The 19,911-nt window shown below is 38.2% G+C and overlaps 1 protein-coding gene across 5 annotated transcripts in view; it reads right to left on the reverse strand.

Moving 5' to 3' along the window:
• EDRF1 (erythroid differentiation regulatory factor 1) overlaps nucleotides 1-19,911 on the reverse strand; it is a 36,975-nt gene that overhangs the window by 12,689 nt on the left and 4,375 nt on the right. For 3 of the 5 annotated variants that reach the window (XM_059900113.1, XM_059900112.1, XM_059900116.1), the window contains 15 exons: nucleotides 18,792-18,916; nucleotides 18,394-18,550; nucleotides 15,115-15,216; nucleotides 14,726-14,847; nucleotides 13,905-14,016; nucleotides 12,143-12,290; nucleotides 11,941-12,049; nucleotides 11,509-11,620; nucleotides 9,813-10,073; nucleotides 7,999-8,070; nucleotides 7,548-7,698; nucleotides 5,212-5,400; nucleotides 4,679-4,879; nucleotides 3,060-3,278; nucleotides 1,186-1,409 (listed from right to left, as the gene is read on the reverse strand). In XM_059900113.1, coding sequence (XP_059756096.1) covers nucleotides 1,186-1,409; nucleotides 3,060-3,278; nucleotides 4,679-4,879; nucleotides 5,212-5,400; nucleotides 7,548-7,698; nucleotides 7,999-8,070; nucleotides 9,813-10,073; nucleotides 11,509-11,620; nucleotides 11,941-12,049; nucleotides 12,143-12,290; nucleotides 13,905-14,016; nucleotides 14,726-14,847; nucleotides 15,115-15,216; nucleotides 18,394-18,550; nucleotides 18,792-18,916 — 2,304 coding nt within the window. The remainder of the gene's footprint in view (nucleotides 1-1,185; nucleotides 1,410-3,059; nucleotides 3,279-4,678; nucleotides 4,880-5,211; nucleotides 5,401-7,547; nucleotides 7,699-7,998; nucleotides 8,071-9,812; nucleotides 10,074-11,508; nucleotides 11,621-11,940; nucleotides 12,050-12,142; nucleotides 12,291-13,904; nucleotides 14,017-14,725; nucleotides 14,848-15,114; nucleotides 15,217-18,393; nucleotides 18,551-18,791; nucleotides 18,917-19,911) is intronic. The other 2 variants (XM_059900114.1, XM_059900115.1) reach the window with 2 other exon arrangements.

Consider the following 19,911-nt stretch of genomic DNA (forward strand, 5'->3'; position numbering starts at 1 on the left):
ATTTCCTCTCGAGTCTATCATCAGCCCATCTGAGTGTTTTATGACTCATGTGAAGCATGAGGATGCATTTTTTTCGTTTGTTTTCCTTTCTTTCTAAATGAGAATTACAGCTTATATAACTAGCAAACTAGACAAAATAATCTGACAAGTCTATGGATAAAAAATTTGCTGGGTTTGATTGTATAAAGAAGCAACCCTTCCCACCTCTGTTACCACCATGCTGAAATACATGGTCATTGTATGTAATCAAATAAAATCACACTGAATTCCATCACCCAGCAATAATTTCTACATTTCTGGTGTGTACTTATCCACTTTTTCTGTGTATATGTAGGCTTAAAGAAAAACAAGATCACTTTTTTTTTTTTAAGTTCTCTATGCAATGAACATTGCTCACTAACGTAATTTAAACAGCTTCAAAGTTCTCGACTAATGAGTGTTCTTGTACCTCCCCCAACGCTGGATATTACCATTTGCCAAAAAATATTCACAATTTGATTAAAAAAACTTGATTTTTAAATTTCATAAAAGTTTAAATTTTGAAATTTTTCTTACATATTAACCATTTACTTTTTTTTTTTTTTTTTTACACGTATGACTTTTTTGTTCAAGGTTATTTGTTCTTCTATTGGGGCAGTTTATTTTCAATGATTCTTAATTGTTCTTTATATATTAAGGGTTTATTAACCTCTGATCTGTCATGTGTGCTCTAAGTATTTTCCCTGGATTGTGGACTGCTTTTCAATTTTGCTTTCTGTTGTGCATTTAAAAAACAATTTTTATGCATTTGAATTTATCCATCTTTTATGTCGCAATTTTTGCTGTTTGTGTTATGCTGCAAAAGTCCTTTCCCATCCCATCAGATAACCGTCTACCTGTATTTTCCTCTGGAACTTCCAGAGTTTCACTTCTCCGTGTCGATCTTTAATCCATCTGACGTGCTCTCACTACACCAATGTAATTTACTGATCAATCATCTTTCCCTACCAATTCAACCTGTCATCTTCACTACTAAATTCTCAGTATTCTTAGGCCAGTTTCTAAGTGTTTTAATGATCTGTCTAATCCTGTGCCATCACCACAGTTGTTAATTATTTTAGTTTTATAACCTTTTAGTGGAACTGTAGCAAAGTGTAAAGGACAATCAGGTGTGAACAGATGCGGTCCAACATGTAAGCAAGTTACCTTATTGTAATACAAGCCTTCTTCTGGAGAAAATTCACGTTTAAATTCATCACCTGCACCACAGTGCGCCTGTGCACAAATTCGCATGAGTCGTCCCGTGTTACATAATAAAAGGGCAGCATTTGTGGCATCGTCAATTGACTCAAAGTTGTGAATTCCCTTTTCAAAACAAGAAAAGCTTTTTTTCCACAACTGCTGCTCTGCAGTAGACACAGTTTTGCTCACTTCACAAAAAAAGAAAGAAAACAACTGCGTAAGCAGGTATCAGCATAAACCCACCAGTGTCTCTCGATGAGATGATGAGAGTGTGGCAGTGACAGGACGTCTAGTGGACCACCAGCCACCTGGACCCACTGCAGCGCACTATTCTCATCACACCTGTGTCCCCCCGCCCCAAATTCATGTTGAGGCCCTAACCACAAATGTGACTAAGGTCTCATTTATGAGGTCATAAGGTGGGACCCTGATCCAAAATGACTGGTGTTCTCATAAGAGAGAGAGACGTCAGGAACACACACAGAGAAAAGACCAGGTGAGGACACAGCAAGAAAGTGGCCACCTGCAAGCCAAGGAGAGAAGTCTCAGAGAAACCCAGCCTTGGACTTCCAGCTCCACATTGTGAGAAATAAATTTCTGTTGTTGAAACCACCTAGTCTATGGCAGCCGGGCAGACTGACACAACACTCGGAGTCCTCTTCTCTATTAACCAGATGATATTAAAGCGGGCAAATAAAAACATCGAGCAAAGCACTATTTTATAAAGATTCAAAAGACATGGTCCCATTAATTTCAAGAGGCACAGTCTGTGTCTTCTCTAATTCTCCTAGGTTTCTGACAACCACTTTTCATACACCTTCACCAACTTCCTCCTCCAGAGGCACCTTAAAAGCATAGGTTCTTATATCTCAATTTTAAAAATGTATTATATACGTATAAATAACAACAACAAAAAAGCACAGGGTCTCCCACCGGCAATGACCTCTGTATCCCTGTGCCAAGTACAGCTCACAGATCAACAGGCACACAATAACTTATTCAACCTACCTGCTGTCCTCAGTTTTATCTCAGCCCTTTTGGTTTCCCATGCTGTGTGTACAGCCTCTACAGTTTCACCCATTCTCATGGCTTCAACTATCACCCCTATGTGAATGGTTCCCAACCTATGCCTTGCTAACCGAAAGAGCTCTAAGCACACATTTCTAACTGACTACTAAATCATACCATTCACGTACACGTCCACTGGCTTCTCAAACTCAACATGGGCGCAGGTGAATCCAACCCCCTCTGCCTGAATCACTGAAGACCACTCGCTGCTCCTCTAAACACCCACTGGACACTATATCTTTGGCTCCTTCCTAATGCTGCCTACTCCGGTCGAGACATCCCACCTTTCCCACATCTGCCTGCTGCAATCATATCATGTTGCAGTCTGCCCAAACTACACCTTCTTCCCACAAGCCTTCCAAGAACACCACAACTTCAAGGAACGTCTCCTTTCCCCACTCCTCTACTGTACGCCATTTGTACTTACAGCATTTTTCAGAGATTTGTATTCATATCTGGCTTCTCAGCTCGGAGAACTATGTCTTAGCCAATTACACATCCAGTATAGAGCCTAGCACATGGCTGACTGTCCAACTCACTTCTGAACTGACCAGATGGAGGATGGAGGACAGTGAAATGATGACTCCCAAGGGGAAATAATGTCTTTTCCTACTTTTATTCCTTGAGAATTTAATAATAAAAGATTCTTTAATAGTGCACCCTTTATGACATAAAATCAAATGCCACAGTTCTTGGCTTGAACCATGTAAAATCAGCATGATTTTCTAAGAGAGCAGGCAATAAAGACAGGACCCCAGAGATGTACTCACCTACTCTCTCACTCTGTAATGCGGCAGCCTGATTCATGTAAAAGACACCGATTTCATTTCTAATGTTACCCATTCTCTTCAATACTTGTATATACTGTTCTGGATTTTGACTTTTTAAGTCACTAAACTGCAAGATTTCATTAGCAGCCTCATAACATTTACAACTAACTGAAAGTTGACTTTCTAAGTCCGTAGACAAATCAGTTGCCCATGCAAATCCTTAAAAGAAAAAAAAGGAAACATCACCATGAGTCATATGAACGCTTCTTCCTTAGTATCTAAGTAATCTAATACTTTTAAGACAAACTAACATATAGTAAAATTATGCTTATACTATAATATGCAATATAGTATAAACATAGTAAGATTCAATTAATACAACTAAAATTTTAAATTTCAAAAGAAAAGATCTCTGAATTTATTTAAAAAACTATATTTTCTTGGGGCATTAATGTTGTATTAAAAGAAATATTTTCCTGCCTAAAAACAACTCCCAAGACCCAGATTTTACCAGGTCCACTGCTTATTGGTACAGACCTAAAGTTGTCCACTGATACAAGGTAAACCATTTTTTCCTTTTTAATTACTGGAAACAGTTCTTGAAATAAAGTTCGGATTGCTACAGAGGCTAGTTATGTGCATTAGAGTTTGCCAATGTAAGTTTAAGTCACTGAAGAAGCTGACAGATAAGCTCTCAAAGACTTAAACGTGCCATCTAGTGGAGACTGGAGTAAACTCAGGTGCAGGGCCCAAAAATTCAAGGGAGAAAAAGGGTAGTACTCCTGCTGATAACTTTCAAGGAGCACATCACTCTTACAAAGAAGTACCTTATATGAAATTAACATGATGGAAATGGCAAAAACAAACTAAGGATTTTATCACCATGTCTATTAAAATCAAATGATTATTTGAGAAACTCAGAAGGGGAGAAGGGGAGAAAGAGGGCAAAAAACCCCACAATAATACATTTCCTCCCCCAGTATACTTCTCTAGATGTTAACAGTCCAAAGTTTTTTGGGATGTGGATATAAAGTGATACAAACGATTTAAGAGCATAATAAAACAACTCCATGATACATTACAAAAGCACCTCATGTCTCATTTACTGCCCTAATTGCAAGGTGCTTATATAACTGTACTGAGCTAAGAGGGAGGGATACTGCTCTGCAGACTAAATTCTCCTATCTTCCAGGTTTAAAATCTGACAACTCCAAAAACAGACAGCTGTGAACTACATTTAAAAAATAATGATCACTGTATCTTAGCCCTCAGGAACCATTCAAAAGGTGAACCATTCAAAAAGTAATTCATCCACTTTTACCAACGGTTACTCTTTTCAAAAGAAAATCATGGCTTGGTTAGTTGACTAAAGGGTTTCCCAGAAAAACCTTACAAAAAGAGAAGTGTAAAAAGTCAATACGATTGTCTCCAGAGACTATTTTTTAATTAGTTCTAGTTGTATAATTAGTAATTATAAAATACTTCAAAACCACTTTATATACAAATACACAGGATCACGTTCAATTTAACGTTAAGAAATGATGAAACAAAACAGCAATACCGAAACACTAACATTGCTAGCATTTTTCTGAATCAAACGATGAGTCTCACTGGCATACCTTGACAACTGGACTCCCTGTGGAGGCTGTGTAGTATCTCCTGGTCTTCTTTTGTTTGGTAATTAAACTCTTCAAGGTGTGCCGCTCTATTATTTGCATTCTGGGCCAGCATTAGTTGGATATCACCACAGAGTGTTAAATATTGAGAAAGAAATAGCAGCACTTCAGAAAGCATATTGGTGCAGAGGCAGCAATAAGTATCTATGTGGAAAGGGTAGGAAGGAGAAAAAACACAGCATGTTAAAAATGAAGGAATACAGTAAAAATTAAGAAAATCTGTTACCAGCTGAAAGCTTTGTACCACTGTATCTAAGTTTATTTTATGTCAGATATCACATATGACTTCATGTATTTCAAAATGAAGCGATGCTAAACCAAAGTGGAAAATACTAGGAAACATACACAAGATTAGAAAAAAAAATTTTTAATTAAATTTAAAACAGAAATAGGATTAAAATTTCACTGTGATTCAGATGCCTTCTCCATTCTCTCCTCCCAATGCCTATTAAATATTTTCATTTATAGTGACTTACCATGGCTCTGCAAAGCTAATTTAATGTATCGTAACGCTCTTCCATATTTCTGAAGACTCATGGCAGCATCAGACAAAACATAATAGGCCTTTGATGACTTGAGAATCAGCTGGAGTTTCATTTTATGTTGCCAAGAACCAGGGATCATTCCAGACTGACTGGAATAATTACCCTTCTGAAGGGAGCCCACTACGACATGAGGGAAAAAAGGCAGCACATTTTATTTGAATATAAGTCTCACTGTAAAAAAAATTTTGCTTCTTGATAAAAACACTCCAGGCCTAGGTACTATTAACAGCTACAACAAAACTGGTAAATACTGTATTTTACTACTTAAATGCAATGAAGTAGAATAGCAGTGTTTTGACATTCTCACTTGGGATTTCCAAAGGCCTGCTTCCCCGCAGCTGTCAACTCTGTCACTCTTTCAGGGTCACTAACATAACTAAGCTCATAACTGACATCTACGTTCTTTCTCTAGTCTATGCATCGACTGGCCAAAAAGTTCACCTTCCTAAAGCACAGCTTTAATCACAGTGGAATTCCTGTTCTACAACATTAAAATGGCTTCTCACCATTTATTCAATCATGTCTCAGCATCTTAGCCCACTTCCTAAGCTCCATTTTTTTTAGTCTTACCTCCTTGTACTCCACGCCTACTCTCCACCAACCAAAATCAAGGTGCAGCTTGTTGCCTACGTAGACCCTGTTTCCCCTGTATCCCATCTGGGTTTACTGCTTCCTCCACCAGGAATACTTTCTAAAGTCCAGCCCATTACTACCCACTTCAGCCAACAAATGACCACTTCTGTGCCAAGCACCGTGCTAGGCACCAGAAACAGTGACATGAAGTTATATGGCCTCTGTCCTTGAAGAACCCACAGACCAGGGGTGGAGATGGGCCAATAACATAAACCACAACAAAATATATTAAGTGCAATGACAGAGAGAAGAGCAAAATGCTGTGGGAACCCACCCCCCATCATCTCCCAGCTTCAAGATGTCTCATTTTTTGATCAGCTCCAACACTTGAGTCTTTCGAAGCAATGAAAAGTACTTAGTCTCTTATGGTTTTATTTGTGCATGTATTTCTTTTTCCTCTGCTACTATATGCATTTTCTGTGTGTGAGGCATTGTGAGAAAACCAAAGATGAAGAAGATGAAGTTTTGCTCACAAGTGTGTTCGTGTGTGTGTGTAAAACCATTAGACACAGCTGACGATGACTAAAGTGGGCTTCAGTTAAGTGCTCACAGGACAGAGTGATGAGGGAACCAAGGAATTCTGGGGATAGAGGTGAGGACGGAGACCTTAAACAAGAGCAGGATTTTCAACAGCTGAGATAGGGAGGAAGGAGGAGACAGAAAAGGCATTTCAGAGAAGAGAACACCATGAAGGAAGCAGAGAGACAGGGGTCTCAAGTGCTGGTGTGGTCCTCCTCACTGTGGGGAGACTCAGGCTGGCACACAGGAAGCACTACATAAATGCTGGGGAAATGAATCCTGCCACGCGCTGCCCCCCGCCCCCTTATGTTCAGGAAGGGAAAAAAAGACCTTTTAGAAAGCACTTGATACTATTTTAAACATACAGGCTTTCAAAACACTTTTTAAAATAACTGAAACCGATTAAAAAAAACAAAGGGAGGGGAATAAGGTTGGAAAAAGAAACAAAACTTAGATTAAAATAAACGAGAAATTCAGGACTTTGACTTCAAAGTCCACATGTTCCTCATGAAGTGATGTTCTTGAGGAACAAATCAGACCCTTTATAAGTGACTCTTGCAGCTTATTCAAGTGCCGTGAGGGGACAACGGCTACCACTCCTAAGGTGCTCATTATGTGCACAGTTCTAAGCACGTTACATACATTAACTCACTGAATCCGTGTAACAGCCCTTTAAAGTAGGGACTACTATTGTCTCTACTTTGAGAGAGAAAACAAGGCTCAAAAAAGTCAAACAACCTGCCCTAGTGAAGCCGAGATCTGAAGCTGTGCGGTTTGGTTCCTAAGTCCTTGTGCTTAAATCCTTGACTGCGTCTACTGAAGCGGGGCTTTCTCAGGAGAACCCCACCGCGCTGAAGGCATTAGTTCCTCACAGCAGGTAACAGGAGGAAGCAGGTTCCTTATGTTCTTCTTAGAACTATCTATAAAGGATCAAAATTATCCTGTTTTATTTTATATTTCAAATGAAAGGATATCTTCCCCTACTTTCCATTCACATGCTATCCTTTCTCTGAATTCCTTTCAATGAATGCCTTAATTGACCTAAGTCTGCTGTTGAAAAGGCCTACTATATTATTCCGCTGAAAAGGCCTTATTTGCACTTCAATTCAACTTACTTTTGTCCAAAAACAAGGCCATCTGCTTCTCCAGACCCTCAGGACCCCCCCTTGTGGATTCATCTTCATATTTTAGTGGGATTGGGGTGTTGGGGTCAGCGGCAGGGAGGTCACTTTCTTTTTTGATGCTGCTGTCCACAGATTTTAAACCCTTTAAAAGAAGAGAAACATTTACTATACATGTCACTGAACACCAACTGGAAACTAAATATAAGGCAATATCTGGACTACTAGATACATTTAGGAGAATTTAAATTTTGAAAACAGACTTTAAAAAACTACTACATTTGACTTGAAAATTAGGAGACATTAATTTTCAACTTATGCTTAAAGGGGGGGAAAATCACAGTAGAATATCACTCAGAATAACATTTAGGCACCAATAAACAAACACTATTTGCATATCAAGTACAAGTTTTACTGAAACGGTGCAGTCTACACTGAAACTTACCTCCAGAACGTAGCTAAGCACAAGTCTACAGCGCTCTTCTGTGTCATGGCAAACTGGAAACGCACAACTGGGCTTCAGAAACAAACATGTAAAATTATTAATATGCACCAATATGCAAATTCCATCTCCTGGGAATTAGTAAAACTCTACAAGTCAATAATTTTGGAATTTTCTGTATATTCAGCTTAGTGAGGTATCTGACATTTTAAGGCTAATGCACTGTTTAATTGCAGAGTAAACTGATGTAAGCATCAACAAAAATCTTGCTTAAAAACATCTTCCAGCATACATGTTGCTTTAAGTACTTAAAATTCAAAAAAATAATTCTATTACAACAAAAAAAGCAAGAATGGAAGGAGTAATGTTTTAAATAAATGTATACCTAATCCGATGGGTGAGCTTGACTCCTAATCAGCACTGGTTCTTGGTAACACACAGTTAACAATATCATCAATTTAGCAATAAGTTAACAAGTATTGCCAATGGTCTCACTGTATAATTTATATACTTAATTAGGAGGAGAACCAGTTAATAGCCTCCATCTACTAAGTGATATCATGTGTAAGAGCTTCTGCGAGGCATTCCATTTGGTGAATTTTATGAGGCTGGAATTACCATTCTCGTTATACAGAGAAGTAAACACAGATGTTAAGTAATGTGTTCAAGCACCCAGTGAGCGAGTGCTGAGGCCGGGGCTCTGGAGCCATGCTGTCTGTACTTCAAAAAGTACTGAGATAAGGCAAAGCTACCACGAAAGACATGTTTATATGAATACTATGACTGTATTTCTGAGTGCTTTCAATATTGATAGAAAGTGCTGTCTCTGTAAAAAAAAAAAAAAAAATCTGTAAGCATACCATTCTCCAAATGTAATCGCGTTCTGTTACAATGCAGTTTCCCAAATACAGGTACCTTTTACAATCAATGTTTTTGTTTATAATCAGAAACATTTTTTTACTGTACTGCGGGGTTCAAGCTGCAAGTGCACTAAAATTCAGAAAGACGGTTTATGAGAGACAGAAAAAAAGGCAGTGGGGCTAAGGTAAATGAGAGGAGAAATGAAGGAAGAGAAGGTCAGAAGGACAGGCAATGTTTTGGGGTGACACAGAGGTGTCCTCTAAAAACCTATCTGGATATAAAATTTCCATCTGAAAGTTAAACTCAGAGCTTAAGAGATTATCTATAAATATGACAGGAAAGTAATTATAGTTTAGAAAAATGAAACATAATTACACTGTCTAGAAAAAGATGGATGGTATGACAGTCAACACAATCGACACCAACAGAAACCAAAAGGGCAGGAAGCTCTTAGGGTCTATCGGGCTGTGACCAGAGAAGAGACACGTCCAATCCAGCTGACATGGCCACAGTCACTGAAAAGTACCGTCCTGTAGTTCAGGGACAATGTGCCAGATCTCTCCACATATGGATCAATGAGCCACCCGTATGCTCTGATTCTACGTTCACCAAGCAACCTATACATTCAGTCTCCCAGCAACACAGCAACCGGGAAGAAGTACTGTGGTGAGCAGCCAGGGCTGCACACTGGTCACTGTAAAGGAAAATCTCCCACATAAAAATTAACATATTGATGTGGTTTACACATCAGCCCACCATAGGTCTGCATGTGGATCAGTTACCCTGGGACAATTATAAAACCAAGTTTCAGAATTCATAGAGCTAATGATTATTAGACCCTAGACCGTAAAAGATTTACTGAAGTAATGCCATCTTTTGAGATGCTAACTGTATTCAATTAACAATTGTTTGTTTTTCCATTGATGAAATTTTAATACAAATTTCAATATGCTTACTCTGATCTGATGAATGGATTTGTATTTTTCTGGAACTGACAATTCTCCAACAGACTTAATTATAGCTACTGCTTTGTTATCATCTGATGGATCAGAACAGGTGCTGTAGGATCCGTTTTCATCACTATCTGGCATCTCCTCCTCCTCTTCACTATAACTTTCATCAGAATTCTCATTTAATGGAGATTCTGAACTTTCTTCTTTTTTAGGTTCATCCAATTGGAAAAGTTCTGAAAGCATGTAATTGGCTGAAGCAATAATCTTACAAAAAGAAAAAAAATATAAGTAACTCATCAAAATTGAGCATTCTAAAGTGGAATGAATTTTACTACTGTACTAACAAATTTTAGGAGACCTGCAGACAGGCTGTTTCCACCACAGACAGTTAATACACACTGAAATGTTCCTGATTCAAAGTACCAATACTCTGAACATACTCTGTAAAATCCTCATGGGTTGATATGTTTATTTCCTAAAATTATTCCATTCCCAGCCCTCTCTCTTAAGAAAAAGTGGCAAATGTATTTCACTGGAGACAAGTTTTCATGTGTAAAGTGTCATAACTAAAATGTTAGCAACACATCACTCCTCATCAACCAAGAAACCAGAATTTTTCTTTATAAGCTATGAACTAATTAGTTTATCTCTTTACAAGTTAAGAACTAATTAGTTTAACTAATTAGTTTATCTTTAATAGGCAACTAATATGGTTCCAGGGGGAAAACCTCCACTAGCTTAATGAGGAAAAAGTCCAGAAAATCTGGTTTCTCTTAAAATTAGCATTTATTCTACTCTACTGTTTAAGTAATTCTTAGTCTCAGACATGCAATAGTCTTAACACTATTTTTAACTTATTAACCACCATCACCTTAATCAGCAATTAGATATTTAAGCCAGAAATTGCTTTGCCATTTTTCTTCAAAAACAGTTTATCTTGGTTTGGTCTCTAGGATAATCTTTATCTCCAAACTGCATGTGGCCACAATTAAAATGAACTTGGATCTTTAAAAAAAAAAATCACAGATACTACGTATCTCTTCTGATTTAAACAGGACACAACAACTATCCTTACACTGAAACATACAGTTGTCAAATTCAGACACCTGAGGGTAATAAGGGTGTGTAAAACCATGGGCACAGAACTGAGGTTGTTTTAAGAGATGCTTTTACATACTGAGGTACAGGATGTGGACCTTATTCATACTGACATTCATGTAAATGGATCTTTCAAGAGACCATAGTTTCCCACCTTCTAACAGTGATAATACAAAGGAAAAACAGCACTACTTTATTAAAATTATGTGAATTCTAAACTTATAGAACAGTGCTATCCAAGAGAAATGTGAGCCAGACACAAAATTTAAAATTTTCTAGTGGCTACATTAAAAAAAGTAAAATCTGGTGAAATCAATTTTTAATATTACATTTGATTCAATAAACAAAATATTTCATCATGTAATGTGTACACACATGCACGCACACACACTCTTCAAGATTCAGTGTGTATTTTACATTGAAAGCACATCTCGATTCAGATGAAGCACATTTTAAGTGCTCAAGAGCCACACGTGGTACCTGGCTACCAAACTGGATCCACTGGGCAGTTACAGACTATGAATTAGGCAGCTTTAATGTCCAGGCAACAATTCTCTATCGGAATGCCAGAATTCTTTTAGAGAGCATACGTTAATCTTACTTGAGGATGCCTGCTTTTGTCCAGCAATTTAACACAATTCAGAAGCAGGGTTCTAACAGTCCCATAGTGTTTCTTATTTTGATTCTTCTTCATCATCATGTTGCAAGCAACCCTAAAAGAAGTTCATATCAACTTTACTCCCCATTCATCATTCTCTACAATACTCAAGTCTAGGCACGCTCTCCTTTCCTTCCAGTGGAATAAGGGCCATAAGAAACAACTAAATATTGTGTTTTATACACCTGCCCTCCTCCCTTCCCCTTTTATTTTGGAACAGTATATAGGTGTATATATACATACATACATACATACACTTTTTTTAAACTATGAAAATCTAAAAGGTATTTAAAACCTTGGCGTAGATAATGTGGCTATACACTTAAAAATTGTAAGTAAGGCTAATTCTTCATCTTAACTTCTTAAAGCACTCACTTATATAAGAGAATAGCCACTGGCATTGTGAATGGATTTTGGTATTTGTCTTCAGTTTCTTCACAAAGAGTAGTGAGATCATAGAGCTTCACTATATCACTGCCACTTGCTGGGAAAAAACAAAAAAACCAAAAAAACCAAATAAACCTCACTTTACAGTTGTCACTCAAATCAATTACTATTCATTCAAGAATTAGCTTACCTTTAAATAGCCAATAGGTATGTCCTTCTTTGGTACAATTAGATTTCAAAAATGATAAAATATTCTGTGCAATATCTTTTATGACTTTAGTAGAAAAATTAGAGTTTTCCAAATTGGGAATCTCTTCTGTCTTTATCATTTCATACTTCTGTAAAACAGACAGAAGATAGTTTAAGAGAAAACCTACACAGCAACACTTCTCTTATTAAAAAGTGACCAAATATACAAATCCCACAGCTAGAGACCTACGCAGCATGAGAGTTTAAGGCACTGGTTTTTGGTCTTTTTTCTGCCCTGATACTCCAAAGAAATCTGACCCATCCCTGCCAGCAATGTGGTGGTTTACCACAGGAATAATTCTCAAGGGGGAGTCATCACCAGATTTTGAAGCACACACTTAGGCAGGATCTCACTTCTGTCCTAACCATGGAACAAGTCACGCTGTACACTTTCTTCTATTCTACCCTAATAGTTTTCACCTGGGAAGGTGGTAAATGAAGGCAGACTTCGCCCAGTAAGCTTTCTCAAAATATGTATTTCTGGCTTTTTCTTTCCCCTGACACTATAGTCATCTGGGCGGTGTCTCCAGTATATCCTCTTTTCCCCTTGAGCTATGGACTCTATTCCTTTACAGAAATGGAGCATGGAGCGTGGAGGCAACAGTAAAAGTAAAGGCTGCAAGGCTATTACTATCACGATTTTTAAAGCGCCTCTGTAGCTTTAGCTTGTCTTCTGCTTACACTTCCCTAAAGGCCTCTTACCATATTTTCTGAAGTACTCTAAGACTAGAAACTACAAATTAGTTGGAAAACAGACCAGATCAAAACAGAAGTGATCTCACCGTTCTCCGATCATCCAGACTGCTGTGTGCACTACACTTTGAATCCTTCACCCACTGTCTCCAATTTTTCTCTTTGCGCATTCTTATTTCCCATTAGGTTAAACCGTTCTGAGTAGTGACCAAACCTTATTGTTTTTCCTCCAACATTTCTTTTTTTTTTTTTTTTTTTTTTATTTATTTATTTTTGGCTGTGTTGGGTCTTCGTTTCTGTGCGAGGGCTTTTTCTCTAGTTGTGGTAAGCGGGGCCCACTCTTCATCCCAGTGCGCGGGCCTCTCACTATCGCAGCCTCTCTTGTTGCGGAGCACAGGCTCCAGACGCGCAGGCTCAGTAGTTGTGGCTCACGGGCCTAGTTGCTCCGCGGCATATGGGATCTTCCCAGACCAGGGCGCGAACCCGTGTGCCCTGCATTGGCAGGCAGATTCTCAACCACTGCGCCACCAGGGAAGCCTCCTCCAACATTTCTGATGGGGACAAAGTCCCTCATAAATAGAATATGCTCAATAACAATTTGCTATATAAACTATTTACTTTTATGCAATGCTGGGGCCTTTCCTTAAAACTTTGCATAAACTGAGTAGGTATTTGTATACTGACTAAACACCTCCACTGTTTAGATACTTTCAGGTAATTACTATGGGTGCCTGGCATTAAAATTACAGTTCTCTGGCTACAAATATAGCTTTTAGTACTGTATTATGACCTGCCCACAAATTACCTGTAAAATTAGACTCCTATAACATCTAGAATTCTGATATCACCAACTCAAACGTGAAAACACTCAAATTTGAGTTTATCCATAGCTATCTTCCTTGCCAAAATACACCTTAGTATTTAAGAGCCTTAAAAACTTTAGTGAGGTACTTTCTGCTCCAATCTGTATTTGAGACATTATTTTAAAAGTCACACTGTATCTATCTTACCTGTACAATTCCATTTACATGAAAACACATGACAAGCTCTGGTACATTGCATATCAAGTTGTCCAACCAATAGTCGATTCCAGTTAGCACATTAATTGGTTTGTTGTTATCCCTAAAAATACACATTTCTAGCGTTATTTGATTTAATTAAGCTGTTCCATAATCAATCATCTGAGACTTATCTCCCCCATTAAAATATTTTAATCTATTCTCCCTAGTTGGAGAATGCCATTTATGCTTTCTCTTCTGATGAGACACGCACATGTAGCTTATGTGGTGTGTTGTACTTAACATCCTTCCACAAGCTTTTCTTGGACTTCTAATGGGTGTCCGTAAGAGTTTTCAGCAAGAATAGGAGGAACTATGAGAGCGGATGACCGGGAGCCTACTGCACGCTCTTCACACAACCTGAAGTGAAAGACTGACCAGCGTGCACCACAGTGCCCAAGTCAGAATTCACATGGACTAGTACGAACACATACACCTGGAACATTAAACAAATGCTCACAATTAGTTAACAGAAATCTGGGAGACCATCTCCTTGACTAGTTAAATAAACTACATTATATTCTCACAAGCTGTAGATTCAGACTTAAGACTAGGTCAGCACAGCAGATCTCTGACTCCACTCACTGAGGACTAGAATGAAAAGCCAGCCAGAGGGCTTTCAGCATTTGCCAAAACACTCCTTCCTTACTGCAGCCATTTCAACTGGTGGGGCAAGGAGGGAAGTGAAAAAAAACTAGAAAAGGAAACGATGCTGGAATGGAGAGGTGAAAGCAGATGGAAGGCTGATTCTAAAGGGACACAAGCCTGGTTACCTGAGACGTAGGCTGACTGCTGGATATCTGCCTCCTCCAAATATAGGCATGTTGGAGCCAACTAGCATATGTATGTCTTCAAACGTCCATAAAATATTCCGAGCAAAATCATTTTTAAGACCCTGTGATTTAAAATCAAATAGAAAGATTATATAATAAACAGGAGATCAGTAGTCTCCCCCCATGATCCACAGAAAGACTAGAAAAAGGAAAAGACAAGGGAGACAAGGTAAATTAAAGCCACAGAGCTATAAGATCACAGAGATGCTTAGAAAGAGATTCAGGATCAAGTGGATTTCTTCCCCTATGAATCCAATTTAGACTAGTTTTTAAGTGACGAAGTAGACTGGGGATTAGGTGTCTCACCTTGGACACCACGAAAAGCGTACCTGACTGTTCTCCCCGTCATTGAATAAAGTAGTCAGGGTTTGTTCTTTAGGTGCTGAGGCCACATGCCCCACTATGTATGAGGGTTCAAGAGGCTCACCTCCCTGTGAAAAGTGCAAGGATAAGGAGTGATTCTGCTGCCGTAATTACTTTAAAATGGCCTACTGTTACAGAGTATCACCTAAACATTCAAAGTGTACACCTCAAATCTACTCTTGTAAATCAGGGCTAATACAAATCATTAACTCTCATCACTGGGTGACATATTTCAGCTCCTAATTATCGGTTACTATAATAAGCTAATCACATTTAGATCTTATTCAAATAACAAAGATTATTTTAAGCTTCCAAGCTTTTTTCCTCTTTTTTTGGGTGAATCAGAATAGCACTGCTCTTTCAGCATACCCCATCCCTACTGGATTAAAAAATTCCTAAGAAACCTCAGCCATATTTTTGAGACACTGGTCATCAGAACAGCCTCCAGTTTCACATTTCCTAGTGTGTGTTTCACAGAAGTCTAGTCGCTGGGTGAAAAATTTCTAGAGTCAGGTTTGAAAAACACTGCTTACCAAGTATTTGCTTTTGGAGAGTAACAATTCTTATTACCATTAAAAAGCCCCTAAGAGGTCCTGCACTGGAAAACCTACTTCGCCTCTGTATAATCCAATGTCCTCACATTTATTTGATCTCATAACACTTTCTTATTCTTATTAGATTCTGTGGAATATATTTTGAAAACACATAGGAAGAGGAATCTTTGACATGGGTAAACGCAGTCCACCACTCAACTTTCCAACCATAGGGTAGTTGCCATTAAAAAACATTACTTTAAACCAAGATGAGCATGCGTATGTGCATGCACACGTGAGCATGTGTGTGCGTTGCTTATTCCTATGTGTGTGCTAACAGGCCTAGCACCCGCCGGCAAAGTACGTATAACTGCAAGCATGGGGGGGAATCTCCAGTGCTTCTGCTATGTCTTGTCTTCCTCTCAAAGGGTCCTTAAAGGATTTCAAACATTTATTATACTGTTTATTTACACAGACAAGTTATCAACCCCCAAAACTGCCTGGCAAGGCAGCTGCTTTAGTGGGAGTTCGGGCTCTAGGTTATAATGTCCTCGATAAAGGTCTGCTCCACGGCCATACCCCAGAGACCTACTTAAACTCTGTTACTGCCTAACACAGGCCTCAAACTAGCCGTTTCAGTGTTGGGAGCAAGAATTCGTGAGGTGATAGCTTACGAACAAAAATAAATCTCTACGGGCTTCCCTGGTGGCGCAGTGGTTGAGAATCTGACTGCCAATGCAGGGGACACGGGTTCGAGCCCTGGTCTGGGAAGATCCCACACGCCACGGAGCAACTGGGCCCGTGAGCCACAATTACTGAGCCTGCGCGTCTGGAGCCTGTGCTCCGCAACAAGAGAGGCCGCGATGGTGAGAGGCCCGCACACCGCGATGAAGAGTGGTCCCCACTTGCCGCAACTAGAGAAAGCCCTCGCACAGAAACGAAGACTCAACACAGTCATAAATAAATAAATAAAAGAACGTGAATTTCTTAAAAAAAAATAAAAAAATAAAAAAAAATAAATCTCTAAATGTTGAAATTTAAAGATTTAAATATGTTATAAAAGGTATTCTGTAAAAGATTATTTTTAGGCAGGGTAGCTCTACTTAGGAATACGCCATTGCTAAGACAACCCGACTGCTTACAGGGCCCTTCTAAATGTGTGGAATACATGGGCACACTGGAGTAATGCTGTGAGAACAGGCCTCTGAAGTCAGAAATATCAGGGTTCAAACCCTAGCTGGAACTTCATCAGCTCTGTGGCCACAAACAAACATCTACTTTTCATGAGCTTTATTTACTTATTTGTAAAATGATACCATCAACACAATACATATGCAGCTCCAAGGATGAAACAAATTTATACGCCACACGTGGAGTAAAGTACATGGCCTAAGAGGCATTAAGTAGATTCCAGTTCACTTCCTCCACATGCAGGCCTGCAGATTCTCAAAAGCCTCCAAGGTTTTTCATAGTAACCCTTAAAGGACAGATGATAAGGCTCATAAAGGAGGAAATGGGTGGTAGAACACTAGTATTTCTATTATGTGGTCTTTTTATAATGTGTGTGTTTTGAAGTCAAGGAATACTAAGTAATTTTTTAGAAACTCCTTTAGTGACGTACGATCACATATAGGAAAGTACATAAAACAAATAATACAGAATATAGTATAATGACTAATTAGAAAGCAAATTACCTATGTAACCACTACCCAAGTCATGACATGGGACCCTCCTAGCACCCAGCATCCACATCCCTTCTCATTTAGGTGACATACCCACCTCCTACAGTTATCACTATATGGACGTGCATGGTAATTACTCCCTTCCTTTTCCTTACAGTTTTCCCAACTTTGGAAAAAAATTAAGGTCACTACATAGTTTAATGACACATCTCTATCTGAAAACCTACTAAAACTAAAATCAAGTTAAAGCTATTTGTCCCCTATAACCTTATAAGGTGTGACGATAGATAGTACCTGGACAAATGCTGAATGTTCAACGTGTGAGAATACACAGCAAGAGGAAAAACACAATTTACCAAGTTAAAGATCTTATTTTTACCTTCCTCAAGCTTGTCAATATATTTTCCTAAAAATAAACATGCACAATTCACATCTATGGAGTTATTTTATTCTTTGATAGACACAATAAGGACAAAAACAAATGAACAATAAGAACCAAGAATATAAGAGACAAAAGAGATAACAGTCTACTCTCTCTTCCTTTCTAAAAGCTTTATAACATTAATGTAGCTTAAGTCTTAACAACTTCATCTAGAAAATCTGCAGGGCTATTTCAGGCCTAACAATCTGACTAAAAGTTAAGGCAGAAGATCAGTATTTAAATTACAAACAGGCCTGTGAGTCTCAATATCTGATAGGCATTTAATATTTCTACAGTTTAAATATACCGTTATCTCCTTATGACTTTAAGGAGATAATCAGTATCGATAAACATATTGATAAGCTATCTTAAATGTGGTAAAAACTTTTAAATGCTTTTGAATTATTTCTTAAAAAACATCACATCTAGCCATTCATGACAGCCCTTGTAAACTCCATATTGAAAAACTAAAAAAAGTACTTTTTGTAACTGTGAAGACATAAATTGATGGAATATTTTTCACTCTGGTTTGTCTATTTTTATTAACAGAATAACTGATTTTGTCTCCTTAGATGAGCTTGCTGAATTAGCATCTAGGTACTAACTAACCTGGCTGGAAGCACCGGGGTCTTCAGAGACTGAAGAAGGCATTTCAAAGGGGGCGGGCCAAGAAGCCCCATCCGAATCGTTTGTCTGATCTGCGCTGGACGATTCCTGCTGTTCTGCGGCAGATGGGACAGGCTGAGCAGCTCCATCACCATTGATACTGGCCAAATCAGAAAGAAAAAATACCACACTGTTACTGAAGTTAACTTTATGTAACAGGCCACCGGTTTTTAAAAACCAGGTTCTATAATCAAGCACAAATCTCGTTAAAAAAGCAATATAGGGCAAATGTCAACAATAATAGCGGCAAAACTTAAATTACTTTTGCTGGCTTCAAATTACGTTTTAGATCAGAATTTCATTTTTCCTCTTAAGATAAAAATAAACAAGTAGCCAAGTACCTGTAATATAAAAACTTCGAAAGAATAGCCTTCTGATACCAGTGTTCTTTGCTTTTTTTCTTCCTCTGCCACTTCTGATCAATAAGTCTTTGATAAAACTCTTTTAACCACGTCCAATCACCAGTCTGAATAACATAAGAAATTGATAAATAGAACAAACATAAGAAACTGATAAATTAACCAAGCTTGCAGTCAAAACAATTCGTTACCTATTGCCCTCTTATAGGAAATACTTTTTTTTAAATACCGCTTCATAAACCTACACTCGTAAAACATTTACCTTTCTAGACTCAGTCCCTATCACCTCTTTTTGGAAATCTCCCTGTCTTCCTCCTCTCCTTAAGCCAGACAAGGAGAGGTGACTCTTCTCTATAACATGTTCTTCAGTGCCTGGAATCAGTCCCACTATGCACACTGCATTAAAATTATCTGTGTGTTTGTAACCCCCAAATTATAAGCCGTTAGGAAGCAAGTACTGTGATTCTCAAGATCCTGCCCAGGGGCTAACATATACAGACTGAACTGAACTGTGGTCTTTTCAAATGGAAAAACATTTATTTAAAACGTCAATTTAAATCACTGTAACTTATTTTCCTCTATCAAAGCACTGCAGGAATATTCTTTAAAGAGTAGACTATGGGAGTGGCAAGACCATGAACTATTTGCAACCATGAACTATTGGTAATGACAAGGTAAATACAGAAGTACCGAGTAAGCTTTCAGAAACTGCAATATGATTACATTATTATACTTTACAAAATAACGGGGGTAACAGTCATTCACCACATACAGTTTGAGAAGCTCTACTTGAAGAGAACCAATTAATTCTAATATAACTATATATTCATAGGAATAATTTTTTAAACATTTTTCACATTTCCTGGCAGCCATGTTTCATGAAAATGTCTTTAATGGAGACATCAAAGGATTTTTCAAAAATTTAACCAGTCCCTTAACTTTCAGATTTTTCACAACTTTCTTCATTCACTTCACCCTTTTCCTTGCAAGAATCCTGGCTGTTGGTTTCAATGAAGTAAGTTTCTTCACCGTTCTCTTTTCTATTTTTTCTTTATTGAAGCTTTTTTACCTTCAGCGAAACTTTTCACTTCTTGGTTGAAGT

The sequence above is a fragment of the Balaenoptera ricei genome, chromosome 16 (genome assembly GCF_028023285.1).
Source record: "Balaenoptera ricei isolate mBalRic1 chromosome 16, mBalRic1.hap2, whole genome shotgun sequence".
Classification (NCBI taxonomy): Eukaryota; Metazoa; Chordata; class Mammalia; order Artiodactyla; family Balaenopteridae; genus Balaenoptera; species Balaenoptera ricei.